At 42.0% G+C, this 23,317-nt stretch overlaps 1 protein-coding gene across 1 annotated transcript; it reads right to left on the bottom strand.

Moving 5' to 3' along the window:
• Positions 1–7,274: 7,274 nt before the first annotated feature.
• MESD (mesoderm development LRP chaperone) lies at positions 7,275–14,523 on the bottom strand. The gene is made up of 3 exons (XM_075764149.1): positions 14,316–14,523; positions 9,680–9,912; positions 7,275–8,967 (listed from the first exon to the last, which is right to left on the bottom strand). Exons 1-3 carry the CDS (start codon positions 14,478–14,480, stop codon positions 8,703–8,705), a joined length of 663 nt encoding a protein of 220 aa, XP_075620264.1. The 5' UTR covers positions 14,481–14,523; the 3' UTR covers positions 7,275–8,702.
• Between the last annotated feature and the right edge of the window lie 8,794 nt (positions 14,524–23,317).

The raw sequence follows: 23,317 nt of genomic DNA, 5'->3' as shown, positions 1-23,317 counted from the left end.
TGCCACTCATGTCACACCCCATGGCCCCCAGGCAGATGTTACCACAGCGCTGTTGTGGCTCTGTGTCTGCGTGTATGTGTGTGTGTGTGTATGAATACGTACGTATGTATGTGTATATGGGGGGGTGTCTGTGGATATTTATGTGTATGCGTGTGTGTATATATATATGGGGGGGGGGGTGTGTATAAGGGGTCTGTGTGTGGGGGGGGTGGCTATATGTGTGTGTATTTCTGTGTGCCTGTGTATGTATTTGTGTGCATGTGTATTTATGTGTATGGGGTGGGTGTGTGTAGATGTCTATGTATATACAGCCGTTGTTAGAACTAACTTAACAACAAACTATACATAACCGTATGCAATTCATTACATTAGTTCTAAAATTACCACGTAATTTGTAGTTATATGTATACAATTAAATATAGACTGGATACATTCTATCCCTGAACGTACAAAATGCACTGTACATTAAACGTACTGTCTGCTGTATGACGATATGCCTAATCGGTTACCAACGAGTAAAAAACCTAAAAACCGACATATTTTATATAGCTACCACTTAGATTATATACCATGACGCTAACAGAAGTTACTCAACAGGTAACACGAGAAGTGTGACATGACGTGCCGTGACGTACCACAGCAGGCCAGGCCGTTGCCTGTCCGCGCGCGCCCTCTCGTGGCCGCACCGGGCCCTGGGGGCGGGGGGGGGCCCCGAGGCGGGAGCGGGGTGATGCCGCCGCGATCCCGGGGGGTGATCCCCCCCCACACCCCCCCCCGTGCCCTGCAGCGGAACCGGGGATTCCTCCCGGGGCATCGCCAGCACCGGAGGTGGCAGAGGAATCCTGGACGAGGACAAGGACACGGTGACAGGGACGAGGTGGCCGAGCAGCTGGAGCGGGGAGATGGGGCGCGGGTGGCCTTGCAGCGCTCCACCAGCCAGCAGGGCTTCAGCCCTGTGTGAAGCAGCTTTTTATAAATCAAACAGTTAGCAAAACTTATTTCAAATTTGCGAGTTAGCGTGTTATCTGGCAAAATTTTAGAAATGAGACTTGCGCTTCTAGCTGCAGCTTCTGCCTTTTAAAGGGAAGTGCCGCAAGAGCTTTCAGGGAGGAGTTCTGGTGTTCGTGTCATGGGTTGGGGTTTTTTTGTTGTTGTTGTTGTTGTTTTAGATGCTACTTTGGACAATGGAAAAAGAGGGTATGGGTTGAATCACAAACCAAGAAAACCCTAGAGCTTTGTGTCTCTTACATAAATGCCTTCATATCCCAACATGACAGTGATATTCCCAGCTGAGCGTCACAGGCATATTTAGTCTCTTCTCAACAGCAAGTAACTGAGCTCTCCCAGTTTCTGCCCACAGCTACTAGATGTAGGGATGTTCCTTCCTTTGCCTCACAGAGCTTCACTTCTCCCGAATCCACTATACGAAAAGAACCGCTGTTTGTGAATTCCCCAAACAGAGGGGGTTTATGCAACCCTTGCAGATCTTCACACCAGCCACCTCCACCAGAAGCTGAAGCCGCTGTGATGTGTCCAGGCTTTTTTCAGCCCCCAAAGGCCATTCCAGCAGCTGGCTCAGAGCTGTTTTGTCACACCACCTTCTTTCTGACCAAAGGATGGGGGAGGGATGCGTAGAAACCACCACTGCAACTACACCCTTCCTTCCTCTTGCATGTCTTCTTCACAAAACACACCTTCAGAAGCTCCTCCCTGCGGTGATCCCTTAGCCATGGAGCTGAATCCAGCGTGTACACTCATTCCAGAACCTAAAAACAAAAGCCAAGGGAGAGCTCCGTCACTTGGCAAATAATAAATTAATCTGTGGTTTCTGAGTGTGAGTCTCAGCTGGAGCGTCTCAGCAGTCAGGAGCAGTACCAGGACGCAGTGAGGGGCCTGCGATAAGGAAGCAGTAAGAGGACTCAACGGGAAATTGTTTGGGAAGAAAGCCCGTTACAAGTAAATATCTTTCCTCCTTTGGCAAAGTGTGTAAAGTGAAGCTGGGGGGGGGAGAGCGTGATGAAATTCCCACCCCAACTGTAACCTCATCTCATCTTCTGTCCTGTTAGTGGGGAATGAGTAGCACAGGATAATGTTTCTTAAAGCACAGGTGCCTCACCTAAAACCCAAGGGTCTGTCAGTCGATAGCGACACCTCAGGAAATTAATGCAGCTGATTGATTGGCTTTTATTTCTGCTTTCCTCTAGTCCATCTCCAGTATTCAGCTGGTACCCCTACATCACTGGGGTATTTCTTGAGCACGGTCTTCCCTGTCACAAATCTAACATTGATTTTCTCATCCCAGAAAGTAAGACTGACATGGCTTATCACTACTGACAGAAATAATAACGTGGCCAAAATATATTTCAGGCCTTACTAGGGTTATTTGAGAATTGAGCAATATGTGGCTTAAATGGTGATGCGAGGTGGGAACAGGGTTTGGGGAGGAGTGGTGATAAGATGGAGAGTGGCCTTTCCTACAGCTCATTAGATCACAACAGAATACCTGGCTCCCGCATTAAATGAAAGAAAGTTTTTCAAAATCTTCTGCTCAACTGCTCTCTTAAGTGCCAAAACACTTACATGTCTATGCTTCCGTTAAGCTCCTTGGCAACTCCATCCTATTATAACTGCAATTATCTAAAGTTCACACAGTTATTAACGTGTTTTACAGCACCAGAAAGACAACAGCTGACTATGAAGGGCTGAGAAGTCATAGGTATGGCTGTGGATGCAGTTGGCAGGATGAATAATAAAATATTCATACAAGAGCCTTGTGTAATTTAAAGTGTGTACTGTTTCGGATACTCGTGAGATTTCATTTTAGATGAGGGGATGAAAATGATTTTTTGCAAAAGAAGTTGAATTAAATAAAACTGCATGAGGACACCTTAAGAAAAAGCCATACAAGATGGATTGCAGCCATAGGTCTGGGAAACAATAAGCAATGATCACACGACCACACATATTAAACCTTTATTTTATTTACTGACTCAGCAAGTGCTCAACCACAGTATTTTTTTCAATACACCCTCACAATACCATTGTTCATGTATAACTCGGGCTTTCTCTTTACAAAGAAGACTTTACGTAAGTTACAGCAAGATCCAGGTTACTCTGGGGTGCTGTTCCATCAGCAGCAACTCCTCACTGCTAATGGCCTCGCACCTTGCAGGCCAATGCCGGGTCCTTGCTGCTCACCTCTTCCCAAAGCACACGGAGGCCTGCTGATATGTAACACTGCCGTCACTGAAGGCACCTGAACCGATTTAAATATTAATGATTTCAGGAGTGCTCAGTGCTCTGGTCGGTGGTTTCCACAGAGTTAGCAGGCATGTCACCAACACAGAAGTCCAGGCTATTTTCAGACACTACGGAAAATGATCTTTCAAAGCAGTAGTTGCTATAGGCAGTAAAGATGGGCCCACAGTTGGTTTTTTTTGGAGGTACCACTAAATTACAAAAGAAAATAAGAAAAACTTTTGGTCACAACCCTCATGGATTAGAGCATTCTAGTCCCTCTTCTGTAAAAAAATAGTGTCTCTTCTGTCCAACTGCAGTAGAGCAGAGGCACAATAATTCTGGAATAACAAAGAAAAAAGCTTCTGAGAAGTGTCAAAAAGTAACACATACTTCCCCCATTTTATTCCACGTTGAGGCCACGGCCGTTGCCAACAGGACTGTTATTATGACCTCGGCAGGCACCGATCCACCTGACCATGAGAAACTCTGACACAGGTCACCTCCGTGTTGCTGTTTCGGAGCTGGGGTATCCGCAGGCGCCCTAATCGGATGAGTTACAGAGTTTCACAAGACGCGAAGGCTGCCGCCAGCACGTAGTGAGAGGTGCAAGGGATCAGCAGGTGAGGCACCAGGACCCTCCTCTTCTGAACAGCGGCTGCACAGCAAGACCAAGTGCTGCAGGAACACGTATTTACTTGCCAGTCAGACTGGGAAGAGGCTAAAACTCCTTTACCTGTTCCATTTCTCCCTCCCAAAATACCAATGTCTACACAATAACTAAAAAAAAAAAAAAAATAAAAAATATCCCAGATTTTTTTTTGAGAAATTCTTTATTACATTACTGTTAAGTGATGATGAAAAGATCTGCTGCTGATATTACAGAAATCCATCGATCCAATGCCACTGATAGCTGATCCCCAGCTGGCACCAGCACCAACAGTGATATACTGGTCCGTTAAGTAGCATCACATGGGGAGGAAAACATTTACTGCTTGTCTTTGGATAAAGGCCAGCATGCCCTATAATGCTTGATTGTAATGTGTTAATCAACCTTTTAAATACTAATCTGAAACTATGCTGCACAGACCTCTTCTGCTTGAGATACAAGGTGTGCCCAAGCCCCTCACACTACCTGACTTCTCTCTTGGAGGAGAAAAACCACCACCCCCCAAAAACTCAAGTGTTTTTCCTTCCCGAATCCAAGCAGTTCTGACCTCCTGGCAATTTAATAGTACCTGCATCCAGAGGGGTTTGTCCCTGTTAAAATGGCACAGTATGAGACACTAAAGCAGTGATATGCAAAGATAGTTAATTTTATCCTAGAGTAAGAATTATCAAATAAAAGTGTATTGACGTAGTAGGATGGAAATCTTAGTAAGAAGAGTACCAATGAAACAGGTATTTGTTAAAACAGGGGCATCCCCATTATTCAGGCATGGACTCCTTGAATTTCTATAAATGTCCAAAGCAGTAAAAAAAAAAAAAAACAAAACCCTGTGGAAAAGGCACACACAGTTATTCCCTCACTAGAAAAGGAAATGAGCCACAGATAAAGACTGGGCATCATTTCCAAGCCTTACTATAAAGCCATAAGAACAGTGGACAAGTATCAGACACAAGTAGGATGTTCCATATCTTAACAAAATGGTATTTTAATTTATGATTTCCTTGCCCAAGAAAATTGAAAGAGTTCAGGAACAGTAGGAGGAACGTGGAGTCTTTCTGAAGCCAAGGCTGACCCAACTCTGCAGAGAAATGCTTTGATCACTCAAGATCAGAAATCCTGTCGTAGTTTGTGTGTCATAACAGACTTAAAGATGGAATTTTAAAAACGCATACTTCACCTAGTAGTTCAGTGCAGCAACAAAGCTAAAGACAAACTAAGAGAAGCTGCAAAAGAAATGGGAACCATGAACTCCCCTGCTAGCAAATGATGCATTCGGAGAGAAAGACTGCAGCAGAGAGAAGAGACTGGTAACAGGCATGGTGTCACAGGAAAATTTATTGCAATGCAATGATGTCTGCAACTGCAATTCTCATCTTTTTAAAATGAATGTTGCCACTGCTTGCATGTCTAATTAATAAGATTTAGTAGTTGGTGAGGATGTTTTGTTATATAGTCAACTGCCAGCACTTACTCATTTACTGCACATGGTGCTTCTCTCCTGCTTCTCAGGTCTTCTGGGCCCTGGTTATTTAAATGTCAACTTTCCTACGTAATGAAGTTAAGCCCTCAAAAACAGAGGATGGACTTGTACTCTTCCATGTAGGCATGTGATTTATTTTTTTTTTTTCAATAAGAGATAAGGCACACAGTATACATTACAATTACCTTAAAAAAAAAATCAATATATTCATTCCAGTATTTTATTACATAAAAAGGTGATTGTCCATTGGAAATTTTTCACAAAGTGCAACCACATCTTGCGTAGTATCATTGACAAACTGTTTTTTTTCTGAGAAGGACAACTGGGTTAAAAACATAATGATAACTTAGAAAACTTAGTTATGGCACTAGAATAGAGAAACCCACTAAGCTGAGTGGAAAAAGGCAGCAGATGTTTAGCTGTCATGAAAGCAGATGTTTTTCCACATACCTGTGTAGTACTGAAAAAGTAAAGAAATAGTAAGAACTATAATCACCACCCTACTTGTTGAAATTAAAGGCTGTATCTGAACTGCCTGTATGTAGAGTCAAAAAATCTGTTACCACAAGTTTGACTGAGACCCAAATGCACACCTGTAAAACAGAATGCAGGATCTGCTGGGTACTTACAGAACATTAATGGCCTTAAATTTTTGAAGATTTTTTTTTTTTTATATATATATATAAAAGTGATAGTTGTTCAGGCATGAGGACAAGTGCTAGGGGCTCAAGGACTTACTAGTTTCAGAAGGGAACACAAGTTGTTTTGGAGTGATAGTTGTTCAGGCATGAGGACAAGTGCTAGGGGCTCAAGGACTTACTAGTTTCAGAAGGGAACACAAGTTGTTTTGGAGTAGAGTTATGAACTGCGACAGAGACAAGGACTGGCTGGTGAAGAAGTTCCTGCCAGACTGAAGGCAGTGTTTTGTATATCAAAAAGCAACCCTTGACTCATTACTCCTACTAAAAACATAAAAAACCACAAACAAACAAAACCACACAAACAAAAAAAAACCAAACCAAACACTTTAAAATTTAAACAAGCTATGTTGCATGCTCCTTTTAAATATAAAGGAAGAAGACCCAGCCTACTGTGAATGTAGATTTACAAATGACCAAAACAAGTATCTTTTCTCAAAAGTCGGGCTATAGCTGCAGTGTAGTAATTGTTTCTCCTCCTTGGCTCATTTGCTTTTGTGTTATTTGTATACTGTTTTGCAATGCTCAATTATTGAGCTCAGGAAGAACTTCGTTTGATTAAAAAAGAAATCATGTTCATGTTTTGTAACATTACAAAAACTACAGAAACTGCATTTCCAAATGTTTCTGATCATAATCTGAATTGTCATCTCTATACCATAGATTTAAGTTGTAAAAAGAAAAAGCTCATTAGTATTTCGTATTTATAGTTTCATCTGACCTGTGTTCATCTCTTGATATAAGAAGCAACACTCTTTTGAAAAACAGGGAGGTATGAACCCAGAATACTTGAGAAAATGACAAATCAGTGATGAACAAGAAATGGACTGCACATCTCTCCTCAATGCATTGTGACATACCAGTATCTAGAGACTCTTCTCAACTCCGCTACACATTTGGATTAATAGTGGAATACAAAAGTGATACAGTTAAACCTGAAGAAATACATGATTTTCATTGTTCCACTCAAACAGGCAAAGACCTGTTTAATGAAGTGTGGCAGGAAAGGTTTCTTTAACCCTCAATTCATACAAATACAATTAAAATTAAATTAAAATGATCACCTGGAACCTTCACCAACATCATTTTGTCCTTATGTACAGAAACCAAAGATGAGTTTGTCTGTCTCCTGAATACCTATCTAATGCATCATTACTTAAAAGGTTTTACTACTCAGTGAAACAGGAAGTTTCGTGACATCTTTTATTTTAGAATGAGCACTCAGTAAGTCAGTGTCCCACTTTTGATACTGAAGTATTCCACAAGATCAACCATTATGGTTCAATTAGGACCTTTTATCCAAAACACTTGGATTTTAGCACCTTAAATAAGAACTCAAAGTAACATCGTAGTAGTATCAAATGAAGACAGTTAATACCGTGCTCATCATCTGGAAAACATGGACCACACATACTAGGTGCATTTAGTTCTTAACAGAGAGTAAGGCAGAAGGGAAACAATTCCAAGCAATGCATTTGGCTGAATACAATCTGAATAATAACAAAATCATCCCAATTATACAAAGTCTTTCAAGGAGAAATCAAATTTGCTCCCATACATCAAGAATTCATAGTATTTAAATCAAATGTTCATTTACAATCAACCAGGTCAGTTGGGAATCTGTACCGCCCCCCCCCAAAAAATCTGGTTATTAAACATCAGTGGTACATCTAACTCAAAGTTTAACCCTGTACTGTACTGTAACTAGTCCTTTTTCAAAGATTTAAACAAACCCTTAAACCAGTAAAACGAGTAAGTTTCCAGAGTTAAAGCTATTTCTTCTAGCTCACTGCCTAGACAATGGGGCATACGCAACGTTTGCTTCCACAGGCACAATTCTTTGGCAGCGGCAGCACCCTGAATGGCATGACTTTTGCTTTCACTCCGACACTGCTCACGTGGGTCCTATAATTCCATTAACATCCCAGCATCACTTCTGGTAGTACAGAATCTCCTTTCTGCACTGATTTGGAGTGCATCCATTAAATATCTGCCTTAGCTTCTACCATGCTCCTAAGCACTTCTGTGGATTTCTGGGGACAGAGAGAATGGGTTTTGTTTATTTTAAAGAAACAGGCAGTCTAACCAGACGGGTCCTAAACACCATGATTTCAGGCATCTTTGGCCACTGTAACATTATTCTTCACAATTTTAGGCAGCTGCCAAGTGAGCCTAGCAAACTGGCTTCCAAGAGAATCTTTCAGCACCGTACTCTGCTATCTAACAGCAGTTACGAATCAATGACCAACTCACATACCCAACATGGACACAACTACTACAGATGAACATCAGTGTATTCTGAGACTGTATTTCTTCTTTTCCACTTAACTTAGGTTTGTGATGTTAGACACACAGATTTGTATGTTAATTTCAAACAGCAACTAAAACATAAGAAGTTACAAACTAAAGTAGTCAATTGCTGGCATTAAACATTACCTTTCCTGTAACTAAACAAATGGCCAATATTAATAAGTAAACTGGTGTTTTCAACATAAAAGTCTTAACTTCAGTAATCTCTGCTTCCTTCCTTCCCTCTCAGTAAAGCCAGGAATTGTATGCAAAATTAGTTTCCCTTCAAAGAAGGGTAGAGCAGCATTCAGTCTGGTTAGCGTGTCCGTCATAGATCCTCTCTCTGTTTGGTAGCTCGGTTGTCCTCTTTGATGCTATTAGATTTCTTGTCTGCGTCTTTTTTCTTCCTTGCTTTTTCAGGTTTTGTTTTGTTTTTCACTTTCTCACTTTCTTCTGCTCCTTTGCCAGGATAAACCTGACCTTCCAGAGTAACATCCGCACACCTTTCTTGATTTATCAGAAAGTCTTTGATCTCCCAGGCGTAACCACCATCACGTAGCATAAAGATGGCACGATTTGAGCCAACAATAAACCTAGAGGAAAGATACATATTTTTTCAGTTAGTTCTGTGCCTTTCAAGTACTACAGCATTTTGCATAATTCAGAGCACCTCCACAACTGAGCAAGACATTAGCCTTTTGTTGTTGCCTGAGGATGAGGACAAAAGAACAATTTTCTAGTACAAGTAATAATAAAATGTATTAACTTTACAAATAATCAAGGAGGACTAAGAATGCAAAGAAAACTTAAGAACTAATTTGGCACTATGTAAAATCTACTAATGGGCATTAAATTTGCTTTATACACTTGCTGCAACCCTTCTCAGCCTCAATTCAAGAGCACAACACTCCTCTGTTTCAAAATGATCCTCTCAGAGAAAAATCACACTTTTTTAGCCAGGGGAACAAAAAGCCTTTTGTGGTGACAAGTCTTCCAAGTGTGATGTTTTCCATCAAGCACATAAAGGCAAACTACTGCAGCTAAAACAGCTGAAACATAACAAGATAAAAAGAAACTAGGCTATACATACGTCATACATAAGCATTATAGATATTTTTGCACCACACCAGAATTTTTGTAGTGTAACTTAAAACAAATTGGTATATAAACTGATACAGAAACAAAGGAATAGTGACAGGCGATGGAAGTGGGGAAGGGCACGCAATGAACAGCTGGAGATTTTCAGGAAGAAAGAACAAGGGTTCTGTAAAAGCAAGAACTTTATCCTGACGTACAAAAGCTTACCTTTGCACATCATAGTTGGCATTGAAGAGACTGCCCTGCCACAAGCTAGTAATTTCTTCCGTCTCCTTTTCCGTGGGATTTCCCGACACCGTGACAAACATCATCAAAGTCTTCCCCTTTTTCGTCAGCTTCAGAATACTTTCAGGCTTGCCTGGATCAATTTTTGAGAAATCTATTGGTGCTGGAGGCCTCTTGTGTTCGGGAAGATCTCCCTCTTCAATGTCATCATCTTTCTGTTTTGAAAAGGAAAAGGAGGCTTTGAACTCAACTGTTCCACAAAGCTGTTCTTTTTTTGAAATTTCCCATTGTTTAGAGAATAACTCTGCTTTGATAAAGCGAAAGTATTGTGTGGTTTAATGGTGGAGATTCTCAAATCAAACAAAATAGTGAGTTTTGTCTCAAGACACTTAACCAAAAGCGCTCCTCCCTTTTATAACCCTCCCCTCAAAATGATGCACGTGTTGATATTGACAGGTATAATCTCATTTTACCATGTACTGAGAAATATTTCAGCCACAAGACTAATTCAATATAGTTCCATCTAGGTACTTTATAAAATAGCACTTTTTTTTTCTCTTCAGTTTCACAGAAATTTATTAAGTATACAAGATGGACTGAGAAAGTTGCACTAAAAGGCCTCATACACACACAAATAAGAGTCATCCATCTGTGTATTGCTTTCAGAGGTCAAAACTCACTTCTAGGAATCACGGGATCACTTGAGAACGTAATTTTCCTTACTTTGTGTCTTTAAAAATAAAAAGGCAAGAATTCAAAATTTCGATGGTCATACAAGAAAACTTTTATTAAGTGTTTCATGACTCTTCTAAGGCACAGATGAAGAACAGCTCACATTCTGACAGCGTAATCAGCAAGAGTAAATTGCTGTTAGAAAACAGATAAAAAAACCTCGAGGCCTCTGCTGAGGTTGACAGGCATTTAAATATTTGCAAAGGCAGAATTCAAACTGCTGCCCCTTAAAACAGCTCCCAACAGAGAGGAGTGAATATAGTGGCAACTTACATTGAGCTAGAACTTGATTTCTTAAACAGTATTTGTAGCACAGAATTAACAAAAAAAAACCCCCAAAAACCCAACCCGAACAGAAAAACACAGAACCCTTATACTGCCAGCCACCCAAGCACCAGTAAATCAGCAGGAATTAAGGCAGATATTTTAGGTGTTGTTTTGACTTCAAACTTTTAGTGAAAATATTCATCAATCCTTTAGGAACATGAACTGTAGCAACACCTAACAATGTTCTCCTCAGAAGCCTCAAAAGTCAGGAGCTGAGCTTGATTTTTAGATCTAAGTGTGCATTAGCTTCTCAGTTCTGCACATGCACACATACAAACTCCACATCATCCTCTTATAACATGCCACTGCAGGAAGCATCCCATACTCTTTCAAGGTTAAGGTTTTGTACAAGTGACCTTCTTTTCCCATCTCAATTATGTAGAGTTTGCTGTCTTTTGACAAGGGAGTTTAACATTTAGTTACTGCAGAGTAAAAGTCATAGAAGCCTTAGATTTTATCCTTTCTTTCATTACTAATTACATATCTGTTTCGATTTTGCATGTCTGAACCACGCTTTCAAGTAGTTCACATGCCTTTGAAAATTCCACATGAAGTGAACTGGGAGAAAAGCAGAGCCCCAGGAAAGTCCCGCTGCCCTCACTAAGTGGGAACAATACTTATTTTAGAGGAAGCTGGAAAATGCTCATGTTGGTAAAGTACTGTGAAAATACAAAATCTTACATGACCAAATGAAAAACATTCTTCAGATGTAAAAGCAAATCAATCCTAATTTTAGACCAGTTTGGCTAGTGCAAAAGCAACTTATTTCACAGTTTTGAAAGAGAAAGATACGCCTTACACAATACAGAAATTGACTTTGGATTTAGTAACAACACTATTTAATAACATACAGTACCTAGTTTTCCCATAACTATTCAATGAAATGTTCATAAAGCTGTACTGTTACAGTTTAAATAGAAATACTATAAGAAGTGGTCAAAAGCTCCCCTATACAACACTTTTCTTGATCCTGTACAAGTTATCATGCAGTTTTGTATCTATAAAGCTTTCTACAAAGTAAAAGATTCAAAGTGCAAGCTTTTGCTTTGAAATGCCTAGCAGATTCATTCATTTAAAAAGTAACATGAAGATTCAGAGGGAAAGCATTACATAGATACAGTAACAACTACACATTCTTTCTCCTCCCCTCAGCTCCCATTCTCATACATTTCTCATCAATGCCCTGGATTTTTATTTTTAAGAATATTATCAATATATAATCACCTAATTCCTTAGCCTACTCAATAATCGTAGCTCAGAGTCAAGCCTGAGAAACCTTGAGCTTCTAACAATAATGAACTATTTTAAATATGACATTTCAGTAACAGAAAGACCTCTGGACCAGATTCTCAGTTCTGTTTCCAGCTCCTCTGGACTCAAGGCTGCTGGAGAGTCCCTTCCCATGAGGGAAATCCCTAGATGGCTTCCTTCAAGCTCTAGTTGTGCAACTGAGCTGCTGAAGCAACTGCTATCTCTTTTTCCTGTTCCTCATGCTCATTTTCTACTAGATCACTCTCCCAGTCCACCCAGCATACATACGGTTGCACCAGCATGGTGCAAGGGGCAGCACAGAAGTGTGAACTGAGAGGCGGCTGCTCATTCTGGAAAGGCTGCTGGAGCCACAGCCTCGGCCTCACCAGGCTTGTGGCTGATGCCAAGGATGTTATAACCACCATCCTCCAATGCTTCTAAACTAATTGCCAGGGAAATAAAAAATATGAGGAGTCATCTCACTCAGTTGAAAGTAACGACACTTGATTCTGTACAGATCTGCACCCTGTGCCCCTCACTCCCAAGCATAATTCCTGCTCTTATCCAAATTCATAATGGCCCCTTTGTTTCTCATCCCACCCCATCATGTCCACTCATGCCCTTCCCTTTCTTCTCCTCTATCCTCCAGCCACCACCCCCTCAAGTCTTTCATGTTCCTTATATGTGTCCTGACTACCATCAGGCAAAATGCCATACAGCTGACCATCCCAAACAACCACTAATTGTTGAGCCCCTGCTTCAGTAACTTTTTTCTTCTAGGGCTCTGGCTGTATGTGCATTTCCTTAGTGGCAATGCCAACCCGAGCAGCAAGGTCCCCAGCTGCTCAGCCACATCTGCACGCAACATGGCTACGAGCATTTGTGCAGCACATGGAGAACAGCATCAGAGACCTGCTTCAGCTAAGGAGGAAAATCCCCGAGCAGCCTCCTGACCCTGCCTGCCACATGGCTGGAACAGGATAGGCAGCCAGAGTTGCAATAGCACTAACTTGAGTCCCTCCTTCATCCAGGCATCTAATTCATGTACTCTTAAGATACTCATCTTTGAAGATTTTTCCTATGCTGCCAAATTTGGTTGAAGTTGGCCAATATTATCATTTAAGTCTTGATTTTTTAGCAGCTGGGACTACCTGGTCCTTGGCTGATACCACTAACAGAAAGGTGAACTTTGAGCTTTTTATGTAATTTTATTTAAAATTTTAACTCAATTTTCTAAGAATCTCCCTTCCTAAAGGGAGATACACAGTAACAGTCCATGGCATGAACAAGTCCATAATCTGCCAACCAGGTCCAAGGCAGGCATCCTTACTTCTCCCAGAAGTTATTTTATATTACAGGTACAAAACCTACTTTTCCACCTGACTTAGAGCTGTAGCTGGTGTTACAGGAGACAGAAAGTTTCCCTCTATTATTTTCTCCAGTTTTTGTGCAAAACGTTCTGGGAAACAGCCGCATGGGAAAGAATAAAAGACACCGATGAGCGCTCTGGCATTTATCAGAACATGATGGAAGACAAGAGTAGTGAAAAGAACCAAACAGTGGCATGACAGCCTCATGGAGAAAAGAGTGACGGGGAACTGCCAAAGAAAGTCAAGGCAGCAGGGCTCATGGCGATGAAGTGGGACAAGAGAGAGCTGGAGTTAGAAGTCATTACTATGAGGAATGGCAAGCAAGGAAACGCCAAACAAAAAAAACCCAACTACATATCTACTCTGTAAATGAGTATTTCTCCTGCTATCCACCCTTCGGTCACAAAACATATATTCCTTAATACCCCCAAACAGCGGACATTTAAGTCAAACCAGGCTGCTGGCAAGCATCGACAGCATGTTTGGGGCTCAGGCGCCAGGAGGAGGGAAGGGGGGCAGCAGGGCACACTGTGGGCACCGGGGGTGATGGGAGCTCCCCCAGGAGCCCCTTCTGTACCCGTTCGCCCCCATTTTGTAACCTCCCCACACCCAAACTCGAAGCCTCAGAGGAAGGAAAGCGGCACCTGCCACGCCAAGGCCGCCGGGCCTCGGGGATCCCTCCCGCCTGTTCCAGGCCTGGGCCCCAGCTAGGCCCGGGAGAAGAACGGCCGGGCCGCGGGCGCCAAACCTCCCGCCTTCCCCCGGCGGAGGCGCCGCGGGGCCGGGCAGATCGGCCGCGGAGCACCCGGCAGGGCTGCCCCGAGCCAGGAGCCCGGCCCACGGTCGTCCCGCTCCCCGCGCCGGCGGCAGCCGCGGGGTCCCTTCTGCGGGATCTGGGAAGCGCAGCCCCGCCGCGGGCCCCCGGCCCCTCCCCGCACCTCCCACTGCTCCAGCAGCCGAGCCATGTCCGCGTCGTTGTAGTCCCGAATGTCCTTCTTCTTGGCCGGCCCCGCCCGCCGCTTCCCCTCCGGCTCGCCGGCCCCAGCCACCGCGCACAGCCACAGCGCCAGGCCCAGCAGGGCCCAGCCAGCGACCGCCGCCATCTTTTCCCGAACCTCGCCGCCGCGGGAGGGCGGCCCCGGCCGCTTTAAGGGGCGGGAGCAGCGGCGGCTCGGCCCGGGGGAGGGAGGAGGAGCTGGAAGGGGAGAAGGGGCGAGAGCGGCAGCGGGCGAGGCGTCACTTGGGCAGGGACTAGGGGACGGGGCGGCGACCAGAGCCGCCTTCTCGGTTTGTGCGCGACTGCTCCGAACTGGGGAGGCGGTGCTGCTCTCCGAAACGTGCCCGAGCACCGGGAGGGAGCCGGGGCGAGGGGGAGGATGGCGAGCACCCTCCTCCTCCTCCTCCTCCTGCGCGATGTCGCGCTGTCCCCACACAATGGGCCGCTTGAGGAGGCTCCCGCCCAGCCCCGGCCTGCGGCGGTCGGGGCCGCTCTGCACGGGGTTCAGTCCCCGCAGGTCTTGGCCCCGACGGGAGATGAAAGGTGGACGTTGTTATTGTTATTTTTTGTTTTTAAAGAACCGTATGATAGACCAGCTCCTGGAATATAAGCTATGTGATTTCTTCTTGCTTTTTTTTTTTTTTAAAGCAGGATGACAAATATCCGGGTTCACTATGTGATAGGAACTGGGGTCATTGCACTGAGTCTTTAACAAGTATCTCAGCTTGAAGAAGACTTTAAAAAAGCCATTTGTTACTACAGTACAACTCCAGAACATCTGATCACCACAAAAAATTAAGAGATAATGGCCTTTTCCGTTTACAGACTACTTTTCCATTATCCAAAACAAACCAAATTACACAGATTGATGCCTCCTTAGCCTTATTACACTCTCCAGTCTTCCTTTTTTTTCCTCATGGAAGCTATTTATAATCATCTCTTTTGCCTTTTAGACTCGGACTCCAAGAAGTTTAACCTTGGGAACTGAAGGAAGCATCAGAGTAACTGCTACTGGTCGATACTAATTGTGGTCAGGCTGATAAATGAACAGGGCACTTTTCCATTCAAGCAGAAACACTGAAGGGAGAGCAGGTTCAGGGAAGAGAAACTTGTTCAACCCCAGTTCTGTTACTGTATATAGTCCTATAATGAACCAGGAGCCCACTGCCCTTATGGGCACAGCGTGCAAATACAAAAAAAAAAAGCAGTCAGTAGGCGGGGGCTTGGGAGGCTTTCCAAGGCCTGGACTAACTCCTGATAAGACACTGAAGGGCTATGTAGCTTGTGAGGGCCAGGGAGACATGCCACATGAAGCAGCAGCTTGCCAAGTGCACGCATGAGAAACAGCAGAGGAAGATGTGGGATCCAAGATTTCAGCACCCTGATAAACAACCAGCCTGGTCTGCAACCTCCCTACTGAGGGTTATCGTTTTAGAGCGTTTCAGACATACTGCCAGTGCGCCTGAGAAACAGGAAGCAGTTAGACCATAGCTATTCATGGAGCTTGTTAAATGTACGGTAACTGAAACGGGGTTTTACCCAAGTACCTTCCACAAAGCTGTCCAATAAGTCACTAATGAGCGTATTTGCTTAGTGATTTCTCATTAAATATAATGAACATCAGGTATACTATATCAGCTTGCCCTGATTAATGAGGTTTTACCAAAATATGTTTCTGGTAACTTTTGTTATTACTGGATCATGCATACATTCGCTGGAAAAAAAAAAAAAACCTAAAGATTCAATTTTGGAATGCTGGACTTAGAGCATGAAATATTTTCACTGAATTTCTACTGGGAAATATTTTCTTCAATTCTGTTTTCTTTTATTAGAACAAACCAAGCCAACTTTGACTTTCTTTAATACTTGGTGCTACATTCAGACGTGGATCTCAGAAGTAACCCAATTCCCTTAGGTAAGTGAACAAGTCGTTCAGTATATCCAGCACTGCACCAAACAAACAACACTATGCGTTTCCTTGTCATGCACAGAAAAGCTTTAATTTGAAAGGGAGATATCTTTCATGCTTGGCTCTGGCCTTGCAACTATCTCTGTTCAGGCAGAATTCCGTGTCCAGGAAGAACTTGTTCAAAGTACGCCCTTCGTGGAGTCAGGACAAACACCTATTCAGCCTCCTCTGTACTCTGCTCTTCTTTCCCATGCAAGAAACAAAACCAAAGCAGCTAGAAATAACATATCATTGACAGGGGCAAGTTAAATTGCATTTTATTTTTATTGAAGCACACTGTGTTTTGTTCAGAGTATCTATAGAATCATGCAAATACGCTTTTTATAGCTTACGCATTTTCATATTCCTTTAAAGTTTTTATAGTCCGAGGAGCTCACACTACTATGGTTACAATACACAACACATCCAATAAGAGATAGCTGCTTTCATTATAGATTGCAAAAGTAAGGTGTTTAAGGCTTTATCCTCTAGCTTGAAGTCCCATCTAGTCATTCCAGGGAATGTCTCAAGCTGTGGCTGTCATTTTTACTTCTGCAACATGCAAATTTTATTAGTAGTATTTTCAATTACAAAGTTACGCCTTATCAGGAAGGTGAATCTACCTCCCCCCATTGATGTAAACTGTTTTCATTATTGAGTAGGGTTGGGTCAAGCTGTAATTTGAGAAGATTCAGGATGTTCTACATTTGTTAATGAAGTTTGGGAGTCTCTTTTTTTTTTTCTTTACTATAATGTGCACTTTTGGAAGTATATTTGTGCAAAATATACTTCCCATACCATTATTTCTTATGAGTTAGGAGAAGAATGTGCATATATTTTAGCTGCCAGAAGCTCTCTCCAGTCTTTGGTGGTGGTGGGTTTTTGTGTGCAGTTTTCTATTTTAAGTAGATGTAATATGCTGGGTCTTAAAGCTTGTCCCTTGACATTCCTTGGAATGAAACCTTGGAAAGAACAAAGAACTCGACTTCACCAAGGAAAAGGCAGCACCTTCTTGGAAGGGCATATAGACAATTAAGAGATTACACTAACAGGATCAGAAGATCAGCCCTAAGCATGCAGAAGGGAGAATGAACATGCAAGGACCACCTGCTATCAACACATGCCATGTCTGGAAGAATTAATTCATTTTAAGAACTCTGGTAATACAAGAGGATATTTAATAGTGGCTCAGATGAATGAGATTGCGAACGGCAGCCTTTTAGTGATTACTGTGAATATCTAAAATGATTGAGATCTGGGTACAGCTCTGCTCTTTATACAGCCTGATAGGCATTAGAACTGCTTTTGCACCTACCAGCTTAGTAGAGGACCAGGACAATATTGCATTAAATAATACAGAAGACTTGCTGAGCAACAGATCCCAGAAATCTTGAAGCAAGTTTTGAGATGAGCCAGCATTCAGAGTATTTTTACTCTGTCTAGAAGCAGTTATACATTTTACAGAATGTCAGGATATTCTGAGTTACTTTCAGTAAAACATTGAAAATTAATGTCTTTGCAGGTCAAATTATCTTAAGTACTCTAAATGCTCCCCTGCAGAGACAATCTAATACATGAACTCTCATGCAAAGGTAGTACATATGTTAATTCAGACCTCTGAATGCAGTCACATTCAGAGAAAAACTTGAAGAATCAGACCTGAACATGTTCTCTTTAAAAACAAGAGGAATATTTCTAAATCTCAAGAAAGAAAAGAAAATATTCTTTTCAATACTGTTACTAGCAGCAAAGCAAGCAAAATATGCTGTCATCTAGAGCATAAACATTTGAATGATTCAGAATAACTTCAGTCCTCAAATTAATTTCATGCATAAAACGAGCACACTCACTTGCCATCTATTAAGAGAATGCAGATGTTTGTTCCAGAGCTAGTCAGACCTTGAATTTTGAGGTCCAATTTGAAAAACTAAGTCTTTAATTCAAAATTCTCCCAAATTTGGGGTTAATTACTGTGATTTGTACATGAAATATTGATTCAGGTACTAACCTGGAAATTCAGATTCTGAATTCAGTTTTGACCACAAAATAAATCTTTACCCTAAATTTATGTTATCCTGTGCATGTGCATTTTATAAATTAAAACTTACTGACTGTATGGAGATGTTTGACAAATGACATTTAGCTTCGTATCATTACCTATCTGATCAGGTTTGGGGAGGGGGCACGACGCCTGACTGTCTAGTCAGCTGCAATAAATTCAGAACCACCACATAATGTTCCTGTTCATACTCATCTTACTGCACGATTTGCTACAAATCTCTGCTGGTTAAAACTATGTACCGGTTACACAATTTAAAGTTACCCTATTAAGAAAAGAATTACGTTCAATCAATGTCAAAGAAGGTTTACACAGTTCCCGCAGGAATTCCATTTATAGTCTAATTTCCACAATCTAAGTGAAATTAATTTTGTAGTCCCAATTTAATTTCAGGTTTACAGGTCAGTTTTGGCACCTACATCTAATGTAAGTAATACATTACATGAACTTCTGATGAATTAAAGGCGCTAGACTTAGACCAGTAATGATCAGCAGCTCTCCTCATGGAACACACAGGCAGAATGAGAAAAGTGTAGGATCAGAGACTCCTATGAAAACATCTGTTAAAATTCTCTCACGATATATATTAAAAAAGGGGGGGGGGGGGGGGAAACAACCCAAACCCTTCTGTAGAGCATTACAGCTGCAGGACAGAACATAGGACCAAAAGTGCAATTCAGGAAGGGTGGGCCCTTCTACATTTTGTTCAAAATACTGTGTTCTCCTTTCATCTCAAAAAAAAAAAAAAAAGACCCAAACCCAACAAAAACACAGACTGAAAAGTCTGAAGGGAGGGTTTTGGATTCCTGTTTACGCTGGACCATTCTCATCAATAGCATTTACCACTCTTCCATTAAGTGCTTCTGAGTTTCAAGCCAACTGACCTACAAACCTCCATCTGGCCCTTCTTGCCTGCTCCAGGGAGGGACAATGGACACAAGAGCTGTGTTGCACCTACGTCTCTCCTAGGTGCTACCCTCATAAAACATCATTAGGTGTAGGAGGGAGCCTCATAAAACATGAAGTGTAGGATGGATATCCATATGCGGAGATGATAGATAAGAACATGAAGCAGAAAGCATTATTGGCTGTATCAACATAAAATACGGCACAGCCTTCCATTCCGTGCAAGAGGAGTTTTGTAGCTGCATTTTCCTTTTCATAAAAATGTCTCTTTTCCATGTCAATGTATTAAATATCCATGGTAACAGCAGGGGACAACCAATCGATTATATATGGTAAGTGGTGAAAACAACAGTACAATAAATGGTGAATTAAAAGACAACAAAATAAAAACCACTTTTGCTGTATTATCTTTCAGTTGAGCAGTATTTTAGACATAACTGAGATATTGATGATACTGATATCTACGTAATAAATTTTTTCTTACCTTTGATATTGTGGTTTTAACTATGCCGTAATTTAAAAAAAAAAAAACCAAAACACATCAAAACACCAAGGTTAAGCTTGTCTGCGAAAGCCCACCTATTATTCTCAAAGCTACCTATTTATACACAAAATAATTTTCAAAGAAGAAAAAACAAAACTTGTGACTGTGTTTGCATTTTGCTGTCACAAATGGCCAGTTAACTGTTCCTCCAGATCTCTACCTGTCTTTTTTTGCTACACGCAGACCAGTTCTCAGGTTGCATCCCTGGTGTATCAACCATGATTACCTCTGCAGACCTGAGACGGACCCAGACTGCGCAGTTTTAGTCTCTCACAAAGTAAATGACTGCAAGTACTGACCACAAACCACTTAGCATCAAACCATTTAAGACCAAATAGACCTTACACCCAATAAACCAGTCAACACACTTACTTTCCCTTATCTATGACTTACCAGTCCGTTGCTGGAGAGAGGAAGGCCCAGCTTCTTCCAGCCTCTTCTGCAAAGTCTGCCTCCATGTTAAATTATCTCTTCCATCAGTCTCTGCCAACTTTATCCTCCTTAGTTCTCAGCCTGACAAACCAGCTGCATCCCTCAGAATTGGAGCTATCATCTTGTAATTACCACCTCGTAGGTTTAGTCACATATAGCTGACACAGGGGAACTGCTGAATTGCCTTTTATTCCTTCATCAGCTAGCTCCCTGTTAAGTTAGATCGATACATCTATATATACATTTATACAGGAAAGTAATACAAAGTAGTATAACCCATTGTATAGTAACTTCCTCTCGCCAGCCTGGCCACATACAGTGTTCATAAAATTATTACAACTTGCTGTTCTTCAGCTATTACTCAACACTGGCTACACTGGCAAAAATCAATTCCTCCGTCACAAAAAAAAAGATTTTACTAAGCAATAAAAGGACCAAGTCCTGTCAGATGATTTGGGAACTTCAGTTTCTGTTGTACTCAGCACAATGCAAAATAAAGATCAATGTGACGAAAGAAGAGCTCATACAAGTAAGCCAATCTTCTGTACACTACTAAGCCATGTTAAAAAGTCTTTTAATCCCTTCAATCTGACAATGCCTGCTGTTTTGAGCCGCAGAGAGTTATTTCATTCAGCCCTTTTTAAAAAGCCAAGCATGGCCACCTGATTTTCATGTCTTCTAAGTCTGTACACCAATTCACAGAGCTGCCCAAGTCCTGCGGGTCACCTTTGGACTCAGCAGCCATGAAATAAATGGGTATGCACACATTCTTCTTGAAAGAGATGTGCAAAAGACTAATGAAGGAAATACCCACCCCAAACATCACCAAGTTACCTCCTAAACCACACAGGTACACCTACTGGCCCATAAAAGCATGTAACTAGCTGATCCTCAATTCTACTCAAATTAGTGCAGTCAAGAGAATCTGTCTTCAAGGCTCCCTTTTACAGTAAGACTATGTGTCGATGGTCAAATAATAACTGTGGTAAACCCAGACTATGAGTGATCCTGAACCTAGCCAGGCCAGGTGTACTTATGAAGCAACAACACAGTGTGTAGGAAGGATCTAACAGGCTGCTGCTTCAAGAAATGCCTCTTCCATGGTGAAAACGACCAATTAAGGTGGTATTTTCTAGGTTATTTTTTTTTCCAAACAGCAAACCAAAAGCAATGGTCAGGTCATTCTTTATCACACATTTCATATGTGGAAGAGCTGAACACCCAGGGCTGCTACCAGAGGAAAATGTCATTTGGCGAGACTGCCTCGGAGACAGACCGTCCACAAGCAACACCTACTACATGGCAACAATTACCGGTTTTGCTCCTTGCTAATACTGAGGCAGATAAGCAGTGGACCAGTCCTGCGCACACATTGAAGGACCTCAAAGAATATTTGCTTATTTTACAGCAGTTCCTAAGAGCTTTGGTGGCCCTGTCAGCTGCTGGGAACTGCCATGGGTTACAGCCTAGCTGTGTTTCTGGTGTGGGCAGCTGGGAGGAAGGCTGTCCTTGGGGAATGGCACAAATCACACGGAGCATCACGGCGGGCAGCCGCATCTAAAAATGGAAAAGATTATTAGGTCATTTAACACCTCTTCTAGCCAGGGGTGAGACCTACGTTTTCTAAAATGAAATCTTTCAAACCCTAATTAAATGTAGTCAATCCTCATTAAAAATAAACTAGGTTAATATTTATGAGAGGCATTCCTCGTGCTACATAGTGTCTCACTGCCTCATTTAAGGACCTATCTGGAAATATTTTGAAATACAATTCAGCTGGCTTCTCCTGCCCATTGATTTTTTATTTTTTTCAGAGTACTCTGAAATCATCCCTATTTATAGTTTAGAAACCGAGTTGTTGGCAGGAAGCCAAAATTGTTTAGGCCCAAATCATGACCTTCCTTTAAACTGCTATAATCTGACTCAAGTAAACAGAATTTCCCTCACGCTGTTGTGTGAGGAGGGATGGGTGGAGAACTGCCATATTTTCGACACACCCAAAGACCAGTATCTGCCCCTTTCCTCAGGCCTGGCTCTATGGCAAGGGTTTCCCCCGCCCCCCAAAAGCGTACATCCTGTTAACCCTCCGCTTTCACATCTGTATTCATCCTGCTCACGTCCCACTCTACGAGTCTGTAGAGAAGGCCAAGGGGTCCTCTAGCTAATGGGTGAAAAAATGTACAAATAAATTTGTCTGAAGCTCTTTTAAACGTTTGCGATCCGTCAGATGGGCTCTGTTTGTGCCAGGACATTGTTGGATCTGGCCTGCAAGTGAGGAGCCTGGTCCAATTTTTGTTTATTTCAAGGTCACTTTATACCCCTGCAGTAGTATGAACCTAGTGGGATGTTAACGTAACTCTGAATTGGGACAAGTGTATTTCTGGATTTCTGTAGCCTGCTAAATGCATTGTAAATGCCCAGAATTAAGAGGCTAACTTAAAAAGGAAAGTCGGATTGAAAGGAGGAAAAGACATTATTTAGCTACAGTTTGAGCTGCAGCAAAATATGTAACAAATGTAAGATGTGGTTTCCACATGGCCTCTGATTATTCAGGATTATGTTGATAGAGATACTGCGTGATAGGAAAGAATCTGATGTATGGGACATAAATATTCTCATCACCATCATTTACCAAACTATATATTCCCTTTGAAAGCACCCAGGCAGCATTATCCCCATCTTCTTGTAACTTGTTCCAGCCCAATTAGTAATTTTAATTTTGTTATTGTTTAATGGCATATACTTGAATGCCTCAGATTTACTGAGTGTAACATCTTGCTTTTGACAAGAGCTGTCTAGTAAAGTTCTTGGTGTGCTGCAGAATGGAAACAGGCCAGAGGAGAAAGTCTTTGCTGCAGAGGCTTTCTGTACACAAAGTTAGCGTCAGTAGGTTTACATTTTCCCTGCTAAATTCTAACAAATGGCAACCAGTCTCCAAAAACAGTGCCAGAAACATGAGAGAGACATTCATTCTCATTGGTGTAAAAAAATGGGTCAAGACCAGTGCTGAGGGAAATATTTCTGTGTAAATAAAGATGTAGCAATGCCCCATAC

Source organism: Balearica regulorum, chromosome 12 (genome assembly GCF_011004875.1).
Source record: "Balearica regulorum gibbericeps isolate bBalReg1 chromosome 12, bBalReg1.pri, whole genome shotgun sequence".
NCBI classification, from domain to species: Eukaryota; Metazoa; Chordata; class Aves; order Gruiformes; family Gruidae; genus Balearica; species Balearica regulorum.
Note: the sequence above shows the minus strand (reverse complement) of the source record. Positions and strands in the feature narration are given on the sequence as shown.